Source organism: Pseudonaja textilis, chromosome 12 (assembly GCF_049901715.1).
Source record: "Pseudonaja textilis isolate UNSWEBS1 chromosome 12, rPseTex1.2, whole genome shotgun sequence".
Lineage (NCBI taxonomy): Eukaryota > Metazoa > Chordata > Lepidosauria > Squamata > Elapidae > Pseudonaja > Pseudonaja textilis.
The window spans coordinates 19,613,512-19,634,058 of record NC_142001.1 but is presented as its reverse complement, the minus strand read 5'-3'; the positions used below and the strand labels follow the sequence as shown (position 1 = coordinate 19,634,058).

Genomic DNA, 20,547 nt, shown 5'->3' with positions numbered 1-20,547 from the left:
GATATTTTTCTGTCCTTGGAACTACCCCTCCAAACCAGTGCTTCCTTGACTCACCCTTCCCATCTTCCCCAGCCACGTAGAGGGACTACACCTTCCATCACCCCCAGCCAGAGGACTCTTGAACAGACAGAAAGCATCAAATCTGTTTCTTACTCTCCAATGCCCACAATTCCAACTCAGAATAATCCTTAGGGGGTATGAGATTGTAGTCTGCTTTGTTGGGGAAGGTAGGTATCTTTTGTGAATTTGGAGGGTACCACAAGAGCATTTTTACTGCGATCTGCCTCCCTTCACTGTGGCTGAGAGGACTTACAAAATACATAGTACTTCTACGTTGAATATAATGATTTAGGTAAAGTACTTCAGACCCGCGTTCCCCAAATGCAATATCTTGGGCTTTATAACGGGCCTTTAAGAAGAGGCTCTTGTCAGAAATAGTATACATTTCTTGCGTGAGCAGGGGGGGGTTGGACTAGATGACCTCTAAGCTCCCTTCTAGCCCCTATGACTGTAAATTCCCAGTTCTCTTGAAGAATCTGCCTTTTGGTGTCACACACTATCCTCGTGCGGTGTCCCTTTTTACGGTGGGTCTTGTCTATCTGCTGAAAATCAGGGGAGGACCGAGTGATCTGCGATCTGGACCATTTTTGGATAAGTGATCTCTTTTGCAGTTCACAACTTGAGGCCAGCAAATGAATACCTGCAAGAAACAGGGGTGCACGTGTGTGTGTGTGTGTGTGTGTGTATGTAAGAATTCTACTTTCCTATCTTTCTTCAGCCAAATGCTAATTTTCAGCCCAAAAAAGAAGAAAAGAAAAAAAGCAGCAGAGATGATTCAAATGTTATATTCGTACGGAATATGAATGATTCTATTTTGGGGTTTGTGAGTTTACTTCGTGGCTTATCGGCAAGAAGTTTACCACTGTGGTGGGATTCAATTAATTTAACAAACCAGTTCTCTGCCTGGATGATTTGTCCCAACAACCAGTTCACCGAACTGCTCAGAAAGTTAACAACCGGATCTCCCCAACCAGTGCGAACTGGCTGAATCCCACCACTGGTTTACCATGGGTCTCCTCGCAGCACCCCGGGAGCGAGGACTGAGGCTTGCAACCAAGTTAGAGACAGGAATGAACCACAGTTTGATTTAGTGGTTAAGAGACAGCCAGCTCGGTCTAGAGGGGAAGAGGCACCGGTCTAGAAATAATTTTACAAAAAATGTCATTTTGTGTATTTTAATTATTCAAGACTCCCTCCTTCTGCACTTTATTTTTAACATGATGAAAGTGGCGGCACTGGGAGGCTGGGTGATGTTGCCACCAGATGGCAGATTTGGGCAGAAAACTGAACCAATGTATGAAGATAAGGCTATCAAAGATTATAGGTAGTCCTCAACTTACAACAGTTCATTTACTGACTGTTCAAAGTTACAATGGCCCTCTCTCCCTTCCTTTCTCCCTCTCTCCCTCTTTCCTTCCTTCCTCCCTTCCTCTTCCTTCCCTCTCTTTTCCATCCCTCTCCTTTCTTCTCTCTTCCTTTCCCATCCCTCCCTCCCTTTCTCCCTTCCTCCCTCCCTTTCCTTCCTTCCTCCCTCCCTCTCTCTTCCCTCCCTCTCCTTTCTTCGATCTTCCTTCCTCATCCCTCCCTTCCTCCCTTTCCTTCCTTCCACCTTCCTCTTGTTCAACTCTAAAGATAAGAAGTTGCTTGCACACACACACACACACACACACACACACACACACACACACAGAGCCGAAGGTCAGTTTTGCACATCTTGTATAGAGGCTGAACATCTGGCACCGTTTATTTGGAAAGAGGAGGCCGGAGAAGACTGGTCTCCCCTCCTGAAGCGGAGACAGTCCGCAAAAAGAACCCATGAGCCGAAACCCTTCACGGGGTTCACTTCCTCACACAAACAACTTTGCTTCTCGGCTGCCCCAAAGAAGAGGGGGGGTCAATTTCTTCTTTAAAGCCCCCAAGGGCCAGACAAGGAATAATGGATGGAAACTGTTCCAGGAGAGATTCAACCTGGAAATAAGAAGGAATTTTCGACAGTGAGAACTACCAACCGATGGAAGAGAAGTTCCCTTCAGAAGTTGTGGGAGCTTCATCCCTGGAGGCTTTCAAGAAGAGACCGGACTGCTCTCTGTCAGAAATGGTGTAGGGCCTCTTGCTTGGGAGCGGGGTTGGACTAGATGATCTACAAGGTCTCTTCTAACTCTGATTATTTATATCTGTCTGGGTGGTGATGGCTAGATGACCTACAAGGTCCCTACCAACTCTGTTAATCTGAATGCAGCTAAGATGATCAAAGGCCTGGAGACTAAAACACGCGATGAACAGTTGCAGGAACTGGGCCTGGCTAGTCTAGCGAAGGAAGGACCAGGGAGTCAGAAGAGAAGTCTTCCAATATAGCAACTTTGAAGAGGAGACCGGACCGCCATCTGTCAGAAATGGAGGATGGAGGACTGGACTAGATGACCTACAAGGTCCCTTCCAACTCTGTGATTCCGTTAATTCTCTTAATCAAGGAGACAAGCAACCTGGAATTAAGGAGAAATGTCTTAACAGCGAGAGCAACCAACCGGTGGAACAGAAGTTGCCTTCAGAAGCTGTGGGTGCTCCATCACTGGAGGTGTTTAAGAAGAGACTGGACAGCTACTTGTTTGAAATGGTATAGGGTCTCCTGCTTGGGCGGGTGGTGTGGGGTTGGACTAGATGACCTCCACGGCCCCTTCCTGTGATTCTGTTCTTCTGACCTATTGAATGACCCAGCACAGATGTGAGGGAAAAGAAACAGCCTGTTCTACATTTTTGCCTTGGTTGAACATATGTAATGTCTATCCCACCCATTACACACACACAGAGAGAGAGAGAGCATCGTATCATCCCGGGAGGCTGTTAATGCGTGCTGGCTGAGCAGCGCTGAAAACATCCAGGAAAGGATTTCTTGACTTTCTCGCCCGCCGGTTCTATTTGCAGAGGCCACAACAGCTCTTTGGGGCCTTTGGAGGCTCAAATGGGAGCATTTCGCCAAGAGATGAACAGAGAGCAACTCACACACAACACGGAAGAATCCAGGCTTATTCCTTCGCTTTTTCTCTTTATCTTTTTGCAAATGGCTTTGACGTGATGCCCTGAAAGATGTGTTTTCAAAGGGAGGGGGGAGAGGAGGAAGAGGAAGAGGAGGAGGAGGAGAAAATGGGAGAATGGGGAAAAGCAGTCACATTGGATGGGTTTTCCTAAAAATGAAAGCATGACCGACTTTACTGGTTTCCCTGTTGTTGGGATATGAGTATCTTGGATTGAAAAACAAAACCAAAACTCCGTGTTCTGGCATGAAATGGAAGGCTTGGTCCATGCCTTAGAAACCTTGAGATGACTCCTGTGAGGTTGCAGGTGGCTGATCTTCTCACCTGTGACCCCACTGGAGGTATGGATGGCCTCAATCTTCCAAACATACTTTCTGTCCAAAGGTGTTTTTAGCCTTCCTTCCTTCCTTCCTTCCTTCCTTCCTTCCTTCCTTCCTTCCTTCCTTCCTTCCTTCTTTCTCTTTCTTTCTTTTCCTTCTTTCCTTCCTTCTTCCTTCCTCTTCTTTCTTTCTTTCTTTCTTTCTTTCTTTCTTTCTTTCTTTCTTTCTTTCTTTCTTTCTTTCTTTCTTTCTTCCTTCCTTCCTTCCTTCCTTCCTTCCTTCCTTCCTTCCCTCAATTTCCTTTTTTCCTCCATTTTCTCCCTTTCTTTCCGTCCTTCTTCCTCCCTCAATTTCCTACCCTCCCTTCCCCCCTCCCTCCCTCAATTTCCTTTTTTCCCTCTATTTCCTTCCTTCTTTTCCTTCCTTTCTTTCCTTCCTCCCTTCCTCCCTCAATTTCCTTTCCCCCATTCCCTCCATTTCCTTCTTTCCTCCCTCCCTCAATTTCCTTCCTTCTGTTCCTTCCTCCCTCCCCCACTTTCCTTTTTCCTCCATTCCCTCCATTTCCTTCCTTCCTTCCTCCCTCCATTTCCTTCCTTCCTTCCTCCCTCCATTTCCTTCCTTCCTTCCTCCCTCCATTTCCTTCCTTCCTTCCTCCCTCCATTTCCTTCCTTCCTTCCTCCCTCCATTTCCTTCCTTCCTTCCTCCCTCCATTTCCTTCCTTCCTTCCTCCCTCCATTTCCTTCCTTCCTTCCTCCCTCCATTTCCTTCCTTCCCTTCCTCCCTCCATTTCCTTCCTTCCTTCCTCCCTCCATTTCCTTCCTTCCTTCCTCCTCCATTTCCTTCCTTCCTTCCTCCCTCCATTTCCTTCCTTCCTTCCTCCCTCCATTTCCTTCCTTCCTTCCTCCCTCCATTTCCTTCCTTCCTTCCTCCCTCCATTTCCTTCCTTCCTTCCTCCCTCCATTTCCTTCCTTCCCTTCCTCCCTCCATTTCCTTCCTTCCTTCCTCCCTCCATTTCCTTCCTTCCTTCCTCCCTCCATTTCCTTCCTTCCTTCCTCCTCCATTTCCTTCCTTCCTTCCTCCCTCCATTTCCTTCCTTCCTTCCTCCCTCCATTTCCTTCCTTCCTTCCTCCCTCCATTTCCTTCCTTCCTTCCTCCCTCCATTTCCTTCCTTCCTTCCTTCCTCTCTCCCCCAATTTCCTTTTCCTCCATTCCCTCCATTTCCTTCCTTCCTTCCTTCCTTCCTTCCTTCCTCCTTCTCTCCCTCCCTTCCCAGAAATACGGAAATATATTCCCTACATTCCCATTTTCTGTATTGTCATTTAGTCTAGTTTAAAACGCACGGCTATTTTGAATCTTTTTTTTAAAAAAAAACAAACTATTTTTTTCTTTTGTTTTTGCAATTCAAATCTTCAGGCGGCCAGATCAACTGATAATCTTGTGACTCCTCAGCCGTTTTGCACTTCCATAGCAGAAGGTTGTCAGCCTGGATGATTTCTGCTGTTAGAAATTCTCCCATTGGCTCACCCCCTTTCAACCTTCGCTTTAAAAAAAAAAAAAAAAGGAAGTGTAAGACAAATATCAAACAAAAGCAAGACATTAGGAAAGCTATTTTTGTTGCAGATCCTGGTGATCGGCAGCGTTCAGAAGCAATTGAATAAATCCTTGGAAGACATGGCTACTAAGAGCTATCAGCCCTGTGGAGGCTCAATGTTATCCCCAAATTGGGCAGGGCATCTCTAAATAGGAACTGTAAGATTCTGAGGTCCAAGAAAGTGTGCAGAGAAAAGCAACGAAGTTGATAAAGAGTTTTGGAGGCTAAATCATGGGAATTAGGCAGGTGTAGTCTAACAAAGTGAAGGGCCAAGGATGATTGATCGGCTGTCCCAAAAGAGGAGGCCAACTTGTTAGCATCTGAGGTCAGGACAGAAGCAATGGGTAGAAGCAATGGGAACGGAAAGGAAGGACTCCAAATGATAAAGAGAAATGAGTTTTGTAGAGGGGATATTCGAGTTTATGTGATTAAACTAAAATGGAGGATAGCTGATGATGTAATTAAAGAAAACTGAATGTACAAAGATTCAATATGTAAAAATATGTATAATATGTATATAAGATATATATTATGTATCATAAGATGTAAGACAAAAAGACGTCAAAAAAGATTGCGCCCTGTTCAATATTTTTAAATATTGTATTCAATAAAATTCTTTTTTTAAAAAAGGAGCAATGGGTAGAAGCTCGTCAAGGAGAGAACCAACCTAGAACTATGGAGTAACTTCCTGAGTGAGAACAATTAAACACTGGGATGACTTGCCTCAAGAAGTTGTGATTGCTCCATCCGTTGAGGCTTTGAAGAAGAGATTGGACAGCCAGTTATCTGGGATGTAATAAGATCTCCTGCCTTGGGCAGGAGGCTGGAGTAGAAGACCTCCAGAACCCCTCCCAACCTTATGACTATATGGTGAGAGAGGGCTAGGTGTCCATCTTCTCCATGTGAACATCCCAGGTGTTTATGATTTGTCACATAGAAGGGCTAAAATCCTGATATATGAGCTTTATCCAGATAAAACGGGACTTCCCTTTCATTCATGGACTGGAATTTTCTAACCCAACTTTCTATAGCATTACCTCTAATCACAATCCATGCCTAAGCTGATTACCTCTCATAGAGCGACAAGAACCACACAACAGCCCAACACAAACAGGCTTCGTAAATTCATCCTGCTCAGATAGTATTGTAGACAGATGCTGATTATTCATGCCACTCCACATTGCAGCCAGCTGGAAAAACTAGAGTCTACTTTGGCATCCTAGAAATCAAATTTGAACATGTCACAGAGAGGGAAGGGTGTTATCTCTACTTAATGTCTTATTCTTCTATTTCATGTAGAGCATTGTAGCTTACAAATTGTTGTCTTCTTCTTCTTCTTCTTCTTCTTCTTCTTCTTCTTCTTCTTCTTCTTCTTCTTCTTCTTCTTCTTCTTCTTCTTCTTCTTCTTCTTCTTCTTCTTCTTCTTCTTCTTCTTCTTCTTCTTCCTCCTCCTCCTCCTCCTCCTCCTCCTCCTCCTTCCTCCTCCTCCTCTTGCCTTTTGAAAAAGCACCTTTGGATCTCCTCCTCCTCCCGCCCACCTCCTCCTCTTCCATCAAATGGGTTACAAGCATTCATTGAAGACAGGAGAATTTAGTGCAAATCGCTCTCCATTAGCACTTCAACAGAAAATAACAGCAGAGAATCAATTTGTTCAAGAGCAGATCTCGGAATGTAAACAGTAGATTTCTGTCAGTCCTGAAGGTAATTGTTTTTCTCCCTCCCGCAGTTATCGTAGACTTTGCTCCAAATGTCACTAGATTTGATTTAAAATTTGCCACAGTTGCACCAAGTCGGGGAAAGATGTTCAAAATATGTTTTCACTAAGCTGAGATTGGCCATGGTCTGTTAAATAAGCCAGTTAATTGGTTCAGCATATAAAATTGAGCCATAAACCATTGTTCATAAAGCACATCGAACAAACCACATTATAATTTCACATAATGGGTGAACCCAACCACAGCGGTTTAATCTGAATTGAAAAGCTGGAGCAGGCACAATAGTTCAATCTCTGGTTTGGTTCATAACCAGAGACAAGTAGCACTGAGAAAGGGAACTTCTAGTGTCCATCTTATGGACTTCTTCTTCTCTTAGTAGTAGTGCTGCTACGAGATCAGATGACGTGACTATTTAGCTCAAAACCTCTCCTCTGACAATCATCTTTTCCGAATGGATTTTATTGAAACCCTTAACTGACCTACAACTCCTTTTCCACTTCTTTTATTTGCAACAATCAGTGGCACAAGAATTCTCCAGGGATTGCTTGCTTCAAAGATGATTGGGCTGCGTTGTTCCTCACCCCCAAATCTGGAGTCCCCCCCGCCCCGGAAAAGCCCAAATTTGGGAGTTTCCCCTCCTCCCTGCATTCCAAGAAGGTTGAACTCCAAACCACAGAGCAACATTATTCCTCTTTGCTCTGAGTTGGTCTGATTCCACCTTGAGGACTGTGTCCAGTTCTGGACAAAATTCTTATGGGCTGAATAATTCCTTTAAGGCATCATGAGTTTTAATTTGGGCTTAGCATGTTGAGGCCACCTAACCCCTGTGCTTTACAAACCATGGTCAATGTTATCTGTAGACATAACCAAAATGTGGTTCAACAAATTGTGAGTTTTTTGGGGGAAGTGTGAACCAAGAAGAACTTTAGATCAGGGGTGGGATTCAGCCAGTTTGGACCAGTTTGAGTGAACTCCAATAGTAGTGACACCAATGGTGACACCAATGCGCGTCTTCACGGATCCGGTTGTTACAACGGTTGAATCCCACCGCTGCTTTAGATTTTAAACAATGTATTGTTTTATCCTCTCCCTTCTTACATTCTCAACACCTGACTTCTGAACTTTCTTCTTGTTTTGAAGCTACTCAAGACTAAGACATCTAGAGGCACCTAGAGGACAAGGGATATTTGTGGAGCCCAAACAGCTTCAGTGTCTGTAGAATGTGATTCAGTTGGTACCCCTGAAACATAAGGGGAAAAAAAATGGAAAAAAGATTGGATTGGAAGCAAAGAAGGAAAAACGGAACTCTTGGCACCTATACAGGAAAGTGTTGGTTCTTATGTGCAATATGGGCTAAATTTAGAAGCTGCTGATAGTGCATAAGCCAAGAACCTTCTGTTGTTTGAAGCCAGAAATGGACTTTCAAATTCAGTTAAAAAATTGAAGGTTCAGCTGAATTTCTTTCAACCTGTCAACATCATTCTCATTTCTTTTTGAAGGAGTTAGGTTGAAGGACCAGCAATCACATAGCAACCAAGAATTTTTGGGGAGGAAAATTATGAGCCCAAACTCCCAATTTCAATGTCTCTTGGGGGGAAAACAAACTCAACTCAATGTTTACATCACCAGAGGGTAGAGGAGGAGGAGGAGGAGCAGGAAGCTAAGATGGCCTCGGGCATTTCTGTAACTTTCAATGTTGGACAATCAGGCATTTAGAAAGCTCTTCCTTTCACTTTAACTTTTTTGGAGGAGGGAGATGAGATTATCTTGCTAATCTAGAAGTATGTTAACTGATTTCCCAAGTGTGTCACCTCAAAATTCTTCCACCAGCAGCCCATAGTTGCCTGGATGAAATATCCATAAAGTGTAAAATGTAGTTTGGCAAGTAGGTCATTAAAGATATGGGGAACAGTCATCTTAATTGATTTAATTGATTCAGTAGATGCAATGTCCATTTTATTTACTTTTAGGAAGATCACTGAATGGTTTTGGTCAAGAAAGCTTCGCTTGATCTGATCTATCTCTTTCCAGTGTCCTGCTGGAAGCTCACAAAACAGGTCAGGAATACAGAATAAGAATAAAAACATAGAATAACAGAGTTGGAAGGAACCTTGGAGGTCTTCTAGTCTAACCTGCAGGAGACCCTATACCATTTCAGATAAATGGTTGTCCAGTCTCTCCTTAAAAGCATCCCCAACATCTGACGGCAAGCTCTTCCACTGACAGTTCTCAATGTCAGGCCATTTCTCCTTAATTCTAGTTTAATCTCTTATTATCTTCCATCTGGAATTTCATACCCAACCTCTAATATTGTCCTCTCCAGAACTCCAAGCTAGAGGGTTCTTTTCTTGATCATCAAGTCTCAGATCAAAGACCCAACTCATCTTGGAGTCCATTTCTAAACTGGCCAATTGACATTTTGGGGGAAACTCTTAAGGAGAAAAGGTGAATTACTCCTTGTTCAACTGCACTGCCTTGGAAGCATGATGTTCTATCAAGCCAACCTGGCTGGCCAGTTGATGGACCTCTCTTCCTTCCATGCATTAGTCTGCTCCTTAGAAACAAACTGGGTACTGGTGTTTCTTTCCCGTTTGGCAGCAACTCTCAAAATCTTCTAAAATGCACAAGAAAATCATCCCAGCAATTCCAGTAATGCCCCCAAAAGAACTGGATTTTGCCGATACGGTGAGGTTCAGATTTACTTGAAGGAGGACTGTGTGATTTGGCATTATTCACCCGCCGATCTGGCTTAGCTTGTTTTGTGCTTGTCATTTTAAGCCAGCATCGAAAAGTTGCTTGGCGTATTTTGGCACAATCCACAGCACACATTTATTTTCTGGCACCCGCATGTGGCAAGATGTCATCTCTGGGGGGAGAAAAAAAAAAAAGAGCAGAACACGAGGCGCGCAATCCTGCAAACATCCATTAATTCTCGACGGAAGAGAGAAGCCGGCTCTTTTGCTGACTGAGGTCCCCTCCTCCTTGGCTGTTCTGAGCTACGCTCATCCCACACGCACTGCAGATCCTAGCCAGCGAAAGGAGTTTGTTGTGAGCCTGCAGTCTTTCTTAAACGCAATTCTGGGGGGCAATGCAGCTCCGTCACTTCTCTCCATTCCTAAGGCTCCGTGCGGCATTTCTGCTGGTCAGCGGGAAGAATTTGGGTTGCGCTAGGCCAGATAAGGCCAAATGCACACCTGAAGCTAGACGGTGGGAAGGCTGGACATCTGTTGGGTCCTTCAGCTGGGTTGCTCCTTGCCGACAAGCCGATTACTGCAGGCTAGGAGAAGTGATCTCTGCAATGCTGCGATCATAACTCAGCTGTGTAGATCAGCAGCTCTTCAGATTCTGGCTTCTTCTGCTAGAGATGGTGAACCGTACAGATTAAACCTCTGCTTTGATCTCTGTAGCAATAGCACGTAGACTTACAGGCCGCTGCTTCACGGTGCTTTCCAGCCCTCTCTAAATGGTTTCCAGAATCAGCCTATTACCCCCAACAATCGGAGTCCTCATTTTATTGACCTCGGAAGGATGGAAGGCTGAGTCAATGTTGAGCTGGTGAGGATTGAACTGCTGGCAGTGGGCAGAATTAGCTTGCAATACTGCATTCTAACCACTGTGCCACCATGGCCCTTCCTTCCTTCCTTCCTTCCTTCCTTCCTTCCTTCCTTCCTTCCTTCCCAGTTAGCACTAGCACTCAGACTTAGATACCCTTCACAGTGCTTTCCAGCCTTCTCTAAGTGGTTTGCAGAGTCAGCCTCTTGCCCCCCAACAATCTGGGCCCTCATTTGACCGACTTCAGAAGGATGGAAGGCTGAGTCAACACTGAACCGGTCAGGATTGAACTGCTGGCAGTGGGCAGAGTTTGCCTGCAATGCTGCATTCTAACCACTGTGCCATCAGGAAGGAGGACGAGAAAGGAATAAGAAGGAAGAAAGGAAGGGATAGCAATAGCACTTAGGCTGACTGTAAGCTGCTTAGAGAGGGCTGGAAAACACCACGAAGCAGGATATAAGTCTAATACCACTTCATAGTCCTTTACAGCCCCCTCTAAGCAATTTACAGAGTCAGCATGTTGCCCTGAACAACCTGGGCCCTCATTTAATCAACCTCAGAAGGATGGAAGGCTGAGTCAACCTTGAGCCTGGTGAGATTTGAACTGCCAAACTGCAGGCAGCTGGCAGCCAGCAGAATTGACCTGCAGGACTGCGCTATAACCAATGCGCCACAGTAGCCATCATCTAATAAGTCTTGGGTTCAGGAAAACACACCGTTGGTCCATCAGAAACCCAACAAGGTTGTGAGACTGAAATATATGGAATGATCATGAAAGGGCGAATAAATGCAACCTTTGTGAAACGAACATAAAAGAGCACTGATGTTGTTACCTAGCTGAGTCATGAAACCTCTGCAAGAAAGCAACCACACTCAGAGAGCCACCAACCACTCCTCCTTTCAACCCTGAACTACCAATATCCTTCTAGGGTGGAACATGAAAGAAATGCTTCCAGATGATTGAAGAAATAAAGCACAGCTATTAATTTCCAGCTAAGCCACAGCTCAGAGGCGCTAGAATGGCATGTACCCAGTACCCAGTGATGGGATTCAAATTTTTTTTACTACCAGTTCTCTGGGCGTGGCTTGGTGGGTGTGGCAGGGGAAGGATACTGTAAAATCTCCATTCCCATCTCACTCCTGCGGGAAGGTTACTGCAAAATCCCCCTTCCCTTCCCACCCCACTAGCCTGCTTTCCAGCTCCGTTCTCCTGTGCAGACAATCAGCTGGGACTCAATGGGAGGCAGAGAAGAGATGGGGTTGGCGGGGCCAGTCAGAGGTGGTATTGACTGGTTCTCCAAACTACTCAGAATTTCCGCTACCGGTTCTCCAGAACTGGTCAGAACTGGCTGAATACCACCTCTGCATGTATCCCCACCCAAGAGTTTTGGGGGGTCTAACCCTATCCCCCTCTATTTTTTTCCCCATTGTAATTTTCAGTTTTGCAGAAGGAAGGAAGTACGAAAGATGTGGACAATCACCCTTCTATTTCATTTAATTTTGATTGGATTTACACTTCTTTTTAAAACCCCAGTTTCGTCCCGATGTCCTCGATTTAGGGACGCTCATTCTGCTCCTTGGGAAGGGAGGACGGAGTGGGTGAGAGAGGGATAGTGGAGCCCCTGGCCTTAATGAGGATTGCCAGACCTGGCCATTAGCCCAAAAGTGATGTGCCATTGCTCACCGCATTGATAGATTAGATTGTTCTATCACCTCTTCCGTTGAGCTAAGAATTTTGATGGGGTGCTAACAACCAGTTGTTGGGTTTTTTTTGCAAAAGGAGAGAACAAAAAAAAAACCAAACCCCTGCAAGCCAACACACCCTTGTTAGCACTTTCAGCTGAATTATATTTCTGCACGTTGGTAGGCTCACAGTCAGGTTTCACACTTGGAAAGAAACGTGTGCGTAGCTAAAGCTTTGAAGCCGAAAAGGGAACGAAAACACCTTTGACTAGGAGATGATTTGCAGCTAGAATAAAAAGGAATGAAACTCATCACTTACAAGAGGACCCCAACACAAAGCCACAAGTAATATACTATTAAGATTAATTATGATTTAACACACAGGGCGTCTGTTTAAGCATTCTCAAGCACACCTCCTTGGAAATAGATTTCCTAAAACGAATACCAACAATGAACAATTCTAAGCGAAAAGAACTGAGTCGGATAAAAATAAAACCGCCTTTTTACTGGCCGGATGTCTCCAAAGATTGACGTCAGGACTGGTGTGGAGAAGATCTGAATGGTTTCTCTTTCCTTCCAATCTAGCTTTTCCTTCCCTTGATGTCTAAATAATGGCTCCTATGTTGGGGAAAGAGTTTCGGCTCTCTGACATGACAGGAGACAGCTTATGACAAGAAGTGGAACAGGGCACTGTGTTAATAACTGGTGCCTCCATTTTTCCAACCCAGCAGAAAGAGTTTTAAGAAGTTACAGAGCAGAGGAGAAAACTGACAAGAGAAGAGAGAGGGGGAAGTGGGGAAAGATGGATTTCAATTAAATGGATCTGAGTCAAAGAGGGACCTGGTGCTCTCAAGAATAGACAGGACTGCTGTCAACTCATAAAATATTTCTATTATCTTTTTAGTGTTGCCAACAGAAAGGGAGGGAGGAGCAGTGCAGCAGCTCGGAAATTGAAAGTGCATTCCATAAATAGTTTTTCAGAGATAGTAAGTAGGTGACTGGAGTTTCTGACGCGCAAAATTCTAACTGGAGAGCATGATTGATGGCTCTGGGCTATGGAGGTGTCCCATTGGAGAATAGGACTTATGATACACCCAGAGGGGTGGGGGAAAACCAGGGTCAAGGGGGACAATGAATGACGTGTCTCAGAGTCAGCTACACCCAGGCAATGCCAGACCTTTTAACTTTCAATAAATCCTTTTGAAGTTTTGGAAGTTTGGCTCAAGACTCATAATTTAATTGGGGTTCAGTGCCAGAATTCTGACAACTGCCATCTGTCAGAAAAGGTGTAGGGTTCCAGCTTGGGCGGGAGGGTTGAACTAGATGACCTACAAGGTCCCTTTCAACTCGGTTAATCAGTCTGTCTGTATATTCAATCGGCTTCAAGGATAGTTAGTTAGTTAGATAGATAGATAGATAGATAGATAGATAGATAGATAGATAGATAGATAGATAGATAGACAGACAGACAGACAGACAGACAGATAGATAGATATAGATATATAGATGATAGATGATATAGATGTAGATATAGATATAGATATACACACAAACACACACTAAGCCAACCAGCCAGCCTGTTGGTGAATGTTCAGTTTTGGCTGTGCTGTTACACTTATTGCTTCTGCAAATGTAATGGGCCATTTGACATTCATCATGATTTTGTAATGTGTGCTTCAGAAGTGTCTGCTGTGGTGGAGAAGGATGTTCTATGTCTTGTTTGTTTATGTAGCTTGTACTGTGATGCAGTACAGAGGGAGAAAGAAGACTGGAGCGAACATTTTGGGAACTTACGGGACTAAGGAGAGCTCCTGGAAAGACACTGCAAATCAACCCAAACTAAAAAGAGAGAGAAGGATAAATAGATGCAGATACAGATTAACAGAGTTGGAAGGGACTTTGCAGGTCATCAAGTCCAACCCCACTCCACACCAAGCAGACCCTGCACCATTTATGACCAGTAGCAGTCCAGTCTCTTCTAGAAAAAAAAAAAAAAGAGAGAGAGAGAGAGAGAGAGAGAGAGAGAGAGAGAGAGAGAGAGAGAGAGAGTGTACAGAGAAAAGGAAGCAGGAGGAAGAGATAACCTCATTAAAAAAGAAAGAAACGAGCTAGGGCTTCGTGCCAAAGGTGTGATTATAAGACTACTGCAATCCAAAGGATGTATTTTTCCTTCTTCATTTCCTTTTTTTTTTTTTTTCAAAGAAGAAGCTAGCCAACACATACAAAACACACCACCTCATTAGAGCCTGAACAAATTAGATTTTCAAAACCAGACTTGGCTTTGCAGCCCTTTCCTTTCAGAAAAAAAGAAAGAAAGAAAGAAAGAACAGGAGCTGACACTTTATATCATTAGGAGAACAAATCACAGTAAGAAGACATGCTGGTAGCCCTTTGGCTGTTGCACATCATCTCAAGAAGAGCGGTGTGTGTCTTCGGCACATTTGCCTCCAGCTAATGTCGAAGAGACACACACAAATGTCTGGGGAATTTATGGGATAGTGGGCCAGGTGACTCTTCCATTTATCTTCCTCTCTGGGGAATTTGGGAGACTGCAAAGGTTGGCCGCAATCATCTTAGAAGTTGGATGAGCTACCAAGATCGGCATTCTTGGGTTCAATGGAGCAGTTTGGGGGTTGCTTCATTCTACAGAGGTTTTTCCTTTCCTCCAATAACCAAAGACAGATCATCTCTCCCAGTGAGCTAATCCAGAGGTCTTGGCCAGAACATGAATATTGGTTTTATTTCTGGATATATTTTAATTGAGTGATTGCGATTTTTTACCCAACTTATCCCCTATTTTTCCCCACTGGATTTATCTGGATTCCTGACTGCACTCACTTTTGGAGCGTTATCTATAGCCCACCCTACATAGATCGTTTTAGCAAGGATAACGGTTGAAATGGGAGAGGAAGATGCCCTTGCTGGAGATAGATGAGTTCCACTGCAGTGGCGGGATTCAAATTTTTTTATTACCGGTTCTGTGGGCATGGCTTGGTGGGTGTGGCAAGGGAAAGATGCTGTCAAATCTCCAGTCAGAGGTGGTATAATAATGGGGGAGGCTGGGATGTAGGTTTAAGGCCTTTCCCTTCTTCAGACATTGCCATCCCAGGTTAAAAACCTGTTCATGCACTTCAGAGTGGAATTAATTAAAAGCTTCTTCTTAACATTGCCCTACATTGAAAGGTGTCAGACAGCGATTTCTGCTAGCAAAAATCTTCTAGAACAAGCCAAAGCAGACCTCATGGGCTCCAAAAAGAGGAAAAACCCCCACAAAGAAACACTAGAAGCTCAGGCTTTGGAGGAATAAAAGGCAGGGAATATTCATGAATATGTATGTTTTTCCCCCAGACCAAATCTACTCTCCCATCTTATTCTCCCAGCTGGTGATGTATAATATTCCTGCAATCAGCGCCACTTGTTTCTATTTCTACAAGATCAATATTCATTCAACATGTGTGGCTAGATAGCATCATCATTTTCTCTCTTTTTGCCCACGCTCTTTTGTGAATAGCAATACCGATCCTCGGAAAGGGGAAAAAAAAAGGAAGAAAAATAGCATTTGTCCTTTATTATTCATTTGTGTATCAGAATGAGACTGAGGGACTTGTCATCAAAAAAAAAATTTCTGGAAGAATGATTTAAGGAGGACATATGTCCCTGAAATAGCAACAGTTGAGATGCAAAAGAGAAAGAAAGGAAAAGAAAGGAAAGGAGGAAAGGAAAGGAAAGGAAAGGAAAGGAAAGGAAAGGAAAGGAAAGGAAAGGAAAGGAAAGGAAAGGAAAAAGGGAGAAAGGAAAGAAGGAAAGGAAATAGAGAAGGAAAGGAAAAAAGGAAAGGAAAGGAAAGGAAAGGAAAGGAAAGGAAATAGAGAAGGAAAGGAAAGAAAGGAAAGGAAAGGAAAGGAAAGGAAAGGAGGAAAGGAAAATGGTTTAGAATCCAGCAACTGTGTGTGTGTGTATTTGTGTGTTTGTTTGTGGATAGGGAGGGTAGGAGGGAGGGAGGGAGAAAACTTCTTTAGAAAAGAAGGAAAGTGTGTTAAAGTCCAGGAAAAAAATCTATGAAAACATTTGCATTTGAGGATATCAAGCCCAGTTGAACGAACATCCCAGTGTAAAAAGAGAATCAATGTTCTGCCAAGAGGCTCAATTCCTCCAGCCTGTTGGTGACATTTCTTTACCACACATGGAAGAGGGGGAACACACCCTGCTCACCCTTACATGGGGCTACTACCACTCGCTCTGCAGATGTGCAAAGCAAGAGGACATCTAAATTTCAATTTCAATCAAAACAGCTGGAAGGGACCTTGGAGGTCTTCTAGTCCAACCCCCTGGTCAAGCAGAAAACCCTACACCATTTCAGACAAGCGGCTGTCCAGTCTCTTCTTAAAAACCTCCAGTGATGGAGCCCCCACAACTTCTGGTGGCAAGCTGTCCCACTGGTTAATTGTCCTCACTGTTTCTCCTCAATTCCAGATTGCTTCTCTCCTTGATGAGTTTCCATCCGTTGCTTCTTGTCCTGCCTTCGGGTGCTTTGGAGAATAAGTTGACTCCCTCTTCTTTGGAGCAGCCCCTCAGATACTGGAAGACTGCTATCATGTCCCTCCTGGTCCGTCTTTTTCCTAGACTGGCCATACCCAATTCATTCCAGTTTTTAAAAATCCAATCAACGTAGGCCATTTTGGTGTCCTTCCTAGAAGTCATCCAGGAGACGGACATCTGGTTATCTTCTGATGTTGCTTGTTTCTAGCCTTCTTTGTACTTGGTCATGTTTGCTGGATAGCGGAGGTGCAATTGATATACGGAGGCTTCCTATTAACCAGAAGGTCAGTAACTTAAGGATGAACCAGCTTAGTAAACCATTTTAAACTTGAAAGTTACCATTTGCCCAATGGATTATCTCCAGTTTCTGTCTATTTCTGCTGAACCATAACTGGACATTCACTCTTTCTCTGGATGGACGTGTGCAGATGGTGAATGCTCAGCTGATATTTATGCATTCTCCACCGTTTGGGGTGTTGTATGAGTCAGCTGGACCATTTGCACAAGTCTGCCTCAAAAGCCTTTTGCTTCCTTTCCACTACAAGACATTCCTCATCTGCGAGGACACATTTGCAACACAAACAATCTTGTCCTGTGAATCAAGCAGAAAAAAACACAAGAGATCTAAGTGGACAGCCTCGCTGGACAGCATGCGCGGGACAAAAGAAACCACTGTCAAAGACTCCGCTCCAGCCTTCATGAAAACGTACGTCTCTCCCTGGGGTCAACAAAATCCAAGGGAGCAACTTGAGAGAGAAGATTAGGAAGGTCCAGGTGAACGGCAACAAAGCATCAAATAGCTGAAACCTCACAAAAACAACACCTTTCACTTGGGGGGGATGCAACCTGTGGCACTGTGACGTTATTGACCTTGGAACATTTGGCAGTCAATGACACGGCAATACTTTGAAGAAATTATGCATTCGAAAGGAAAGTTGAACATAAAAGACCCAGCAGTTCACAGATTTAAGAACCTTCTTTTTTCGTACCTTAATCACAAGAGATTAAACTTCATTGAAGTTCTATTTTTAAAAAAACAAAACCTGGATATCGCGGTTGAAAGCCTATGTGTAGCTACTACATCCAGGTTCATACCAGTCCCTCTCCCAGCGCTATCACTTCCTTGCATGTTGGACTCAACAACCCCATCATCCCCAGCCAACATGCTGGTGGGATGATGGAAGTTTTGATTTAACAGACTAAGCCTCAAGAGAAGGGGAAGGTTCTCTTGAGGACATTATTTGACTAGTCAACAGAGCAAAAAATGTATGCTTTGGGAGAAGACTCACATATGTAAGAGCCAAGTTAAGAAATATTTGTCCATCTGGAAGTGACAGGAAACTTTGCACTGTGGTCAGCCATCCAGAAGACTGGACAAATGCCTTCTCCATCCAGAATACATCATCACCATTCAGAGTTTGGCGATGGATGAGAACTAAATGATGGAAAGAGAGGCCAACAGCTTGAATGATGAAACTACAACACATTACTTCGACTAGTAGTGTCCTTGGCTGACCCATAATTGCATTTAAGCATGATCTAAGATGGGTACACAACCATTTTGTGTTGATCAAGACCTAGATTAGAGGACAAACACAACCCTGAATGAGGCCCTCAATGAAATCGAATTTGACAACCCTGACCTAGATGGTTGCTTGGGAAGGAACAGAGATATAGCAACTTTAGTAGATAGCTTGAATGCATCCAAGCGATGCCCTAAACCTCACTCTAACCCTAACTCAAAGGAAACCACGGTTTGTTCATCACCAGCCCAAACCATCTAGCCTTAAATACCGAATCAAATCCACGTATGTAGACAATCCCTCAAAAGAATTCATTAGCTAAATAACCATATATGGAAGCGGTTGTAAAACATGCGAAATCTTACCAGGTAGAATTGAGGCAGTAATTAAAAAAAACCAAAAACACACACACACATGAGAGAAAACATTATAGAAGTACCAAGAATTCAGTTGTCCCAAAAAACAGAAAAAGAAAAAGGAAAGATGGTTTAATCTCATATACCAACACACACCCCTCCCCCCACAGGCAAGGAAAACCAAACTTGGCTTTTTGCAAGTCATAAACAAGCAAATTCATCAACCATCAAATGATAACCTGATCTCTGGAGAATAAATTAAACAAAGGGCAGGAGAGAGAGAGAGAGAGAGAGAGACATTCCAGTTTTGTTCTACGACATGCAAGAGACTTTCCAAAGTGCAACTGGACATGCAGAAAACCTTATCCTGCTTTGCCAAACTTCAGCTCGTGTAAGCAATTTTGGGAAGATCAGCAGAAGCAATGCACAAACCAAGCTTTCATGAAGGACCCCAAGAATTACATTTCAAGTACAGGGTAATAATAATTCTCCCCAGCTCAGGGCAATGTTAAAAGCATCAAGATAACTTCAGGGATGGATGAAAGGCCCGGAGCTGGGAAGAAACCGGAAACTCCACGCTATTCTTTTAGAAGAGCAAGCAAATTTTGCAGCCAGAAGTCAATGGAAACAACATGGAGAGACCTTTTATTAATGCCTCAAAGGGGGACAAATAGCTTCTTTACAGCTATAAAAGTCCCATTTGTGTGTGGGTAAAATCACAGGGTCTTCCCCACACCTACAAGCAAGCAAAAAAAACAAGGAGGAGAGACAAATTCTAGGCAGCTTCTTGTTTCTCGTTGCATCGGGTGCCGATCAGAAGTTGAACATACGAGACTCAACAGGCCAGGCACAGGCTTTCCAGAAAACAAAAGCAAAAGAAGAAATGAGGGGGGAAAAAGGGGGGAAAGAGGAAAAGAATCCAAGGAGGAGAAGGAAAACCAAAAAAAAAAAAAAAAAAAAGGCAAAAGCAAAAGGAAGATGCACGAAGCACAAACCTTCGGGCTCGGTATTCTCTTTGAGGTGGACTTGCTTCAGAGGACAACAGAAGATTTCATGGCATTTAGTTCGGAAAGGGGACTGTCTTTTCTTTAGTTCCGTAGATTGGATGGAGTCTTGCCGTAACATAATATATTCCTGTGTGCCAGGAGAGGTGTCATCCATAACTGCGGTTACCACACAACAAAATGAACTAAAGTTAGAATGAAAAGGGTAAAAAAAACAACTGAAAAGAAAACTTAAGAAAAAACCCTAGAGGAGGAAAATCAAGTTTGTCATGATCAGAGGAAGGTGGTGAGAAGCAGGGAAGGGACAGAAGGGAAGAGAACATCGCTGGAAGGAAAATTAAAATGCTGTGGATCAACGTACTTGGTCGGGTGAAGGAGACAGAGAGAGGAGAACACAAAAGGCAGAACGGTTCACTCCTACATACTTACAACAGGTTTACGTTGCAGCTTCTGCAGAGCATATATCTTAAACCATCGTTCTAGGAAAGGCAGGCTAAGTGAAAGCTTTACCAAACACACAACTTTTCCTTGGGGGAACCTGATTTTTTGGGGGTGGGTGGGTGGGTAGGAAACAGGTATGCAGATTACAAAGGTGTAACAGGAAACCCTTTTGAACTAACCCGCTCCTACGTCCAACAAAGCAAAAACATGATCTGATCAAATCCCTAACGTGGCCCGCCCAAGGAAACAGAATCACAGAAGAAGAGAGTTGGAAGGGACCTTGAAGATCCTCTAGTCCAACCCCCTGTTCAGTCAGGAAACCCTAGACCATTTCAGACAAATGATTGTCCGATTTCTTTTTTTCTTTTTTTTTTTTAAAAAACTCCAGGGTTGGAGCAACCACAACTTCTGGAGGCAAGCCATACCACCCCTAAACAGTGGTACAAAATGATGATTTCCTGAGATTTAACAGTAGATATTCTTCATCAGGGGACGCAGAATAACTGCTCTTAAAATCTTGTATGCAGGAAACAACCCAGAGTTCCTCAGAGGCAACCTATACATTATATAAGCAAACCAAGAAATAAGAAGGATTCTATTAACACAACCCATCCTAGAGAGCCGTGGTGGGATTCAAATAATTTAACAACCGGTTTCTCCTTCTCCTAATGATTTCTTCCAACAACCAGTTCACCCAACTGCTCAGAAAGTTAACAACCGGCTCTAGTGAA

At 43.8% G+C, this 20,547-nt stretch overlaps 1 protein-coding gene across 4 annotated transcripts in view; it reads right to left on the bottom strand.

Annotated features, from left to right (window-relative positions):
* FGF13 (fibroblast growth factor 13) overlaps window positions 1-20,547 on the bottom strand; it is a 107,328-nt gene that overhangs the window by 40,460 nt on the left and 46,321 nt on the right. For 3 of the 4 annotated variants that reach the window (XM_026716611.2, XM_087941190.1, XM_087941191.1), the window contains one exon: window positions 19,367-19,534. The exons of the other annotated variant lie outside the window; for it this stretch is intronic. In XM_026716611.2, coding sequence (XP_026572396.1) covers window positions 19,367-19,534 — 168 coding nt within the window. The remainder of the gene's footprint in view (window positions 1-19,366; window positions 19,535-20,547) is intronic. 4 annotated transcript variants of the gene reach the window in all.